We start from the raw sequence: 1,141 nt of genomic DNA on the forward strand, positions 1-1,141 counted from the left end.
AAAAGAATTGACCATGGACAGGGACCAGGAAAGGTCGGCCTGCAAGAGCATGGGGCAGGAGCGCACCGGGCAATACATGTCGAGCAGCAGCAGGAGGAACAGCTTCATCCAGCATAGTGTGAAACTAGCAGCATGGCGTTAGCATGTGTAGGAGCGTCAGCGAACGGTGCACCCGGGCCGCGCGAGCCGCCGCCGCCGCCTCCGCCGCCGCTGCCGCCGCCGCCGCCGCCGCCGCCGCCGAGGCCCCGGGCCGCGCAGTGCGCAGGCGCCGCGCGTTGGCGCGCACCTGGCAGTAGATGCGCGTGTAGAGCGCGCAGATGGCCCCCAGGATGGCCAGGAAGGCCAGCACGCAGAAGAGGACGTAGGCCTTGGCGTAGAGCGGCAGCACGGTGGAGCAGGTCTCCAGGCGGCCCAGGCAGTTCCAGCCGAGCGCGGGCAGCAGCCCCAGCAGCAGCGACGCGCCCCAGGCGGCGGCCGCCAGCGCCAGCGTGCGCCCCCTGCCGGCGGCCGCGGCGGGCGCGGGACCCCGGCGCGCCATGGTCAGGTGGCGCTCCAGGGCGATCGCCAGCAGACTCAGCACCGACGCGGCCAGCGCCACGAACACGCCGCCTTCCCGGGCGAACCAGAGCGCGGGCGACAGCCGCAGCGTGAGGGGCCCCGACAGCAGGATGTTGGTGGCGTAGGCGGCCCCGGCCAGCAGATCGGACAGCGTGAGGCTCCCCAGGAGCAGGAACATGGGCGCCTGGAAGCGCGGGTGACGCCCCAGCACCAGCAGCACCGCCAGGTTCTCCAGCACGATGACGGCGCACACGGCCAGGCACACGGCCGCGTCGGCGCGCAGGCCCGCGCCGGGCTGGTAGCGCGCCCCGCGGAGCTTGCCCGTGTAGTTGTAATGCAGGACGATGACCTCGCTCACCGGCGCCGGCCGCAGCAGCCCCGGCTCCATGGGCCGCCCAGACCCCCTCCCCGGGCTGCGGAGAGGACAGAGGCAGGGTCAGAGCGGCTGATCCTGTCCCCCGATCTCCCCTGCACCCCCCTGATCCCCCCCAAAAAAAAGGACTGCCCTGAACCTCTGCGCACGGGGAGGGGGGGTCCCAGGACGGTAGTATTCCTAACTAATTTTTTTTGTTTTTGGTGCCAG

The 1,141-nt window shown here is 71.1% G+C and overlaps 1 protein-coding gene across 1 annotated transcript; it reads right to left on the reverse strand.

The window, feature by feature from the left end:
• Window positions 1–12: 12 nt before the first annotated feature.
• On the reverse strand, window positions 13–946 carry S1pr5 (sphingosine-1-phosphate receptor 5; the record flags this gene model as incomplete). The annotated part of the gene is given in 3 exon segments (XM_013037718.1): window positions 13–133; window positions 135–199; window positions 239–946. Coding segments are annotated over 3 exon segments (894 nt in total), but the record flags the coding sequence as incomplete, so codon positions are not given.
• Window positions 947–1,141: the final 195 nt, after the last annotated feature.

This window comes from Dipodomys ordii, unplaced genomic scaffold (genome assembly GCF_000151885.1).
Source record: "Dipodomys ordii isolate 6190 unplaced genomic scaffold, Dord_2.0 Scaffold1000045678, whole genome shotgun sequence".
Taxonomy (NCBI): Eukaryota; Metazoa; Chordata; class Mammalia; order Rodentia; family Heteromyidae; genus Dipodomys; species Dipodomys ordii.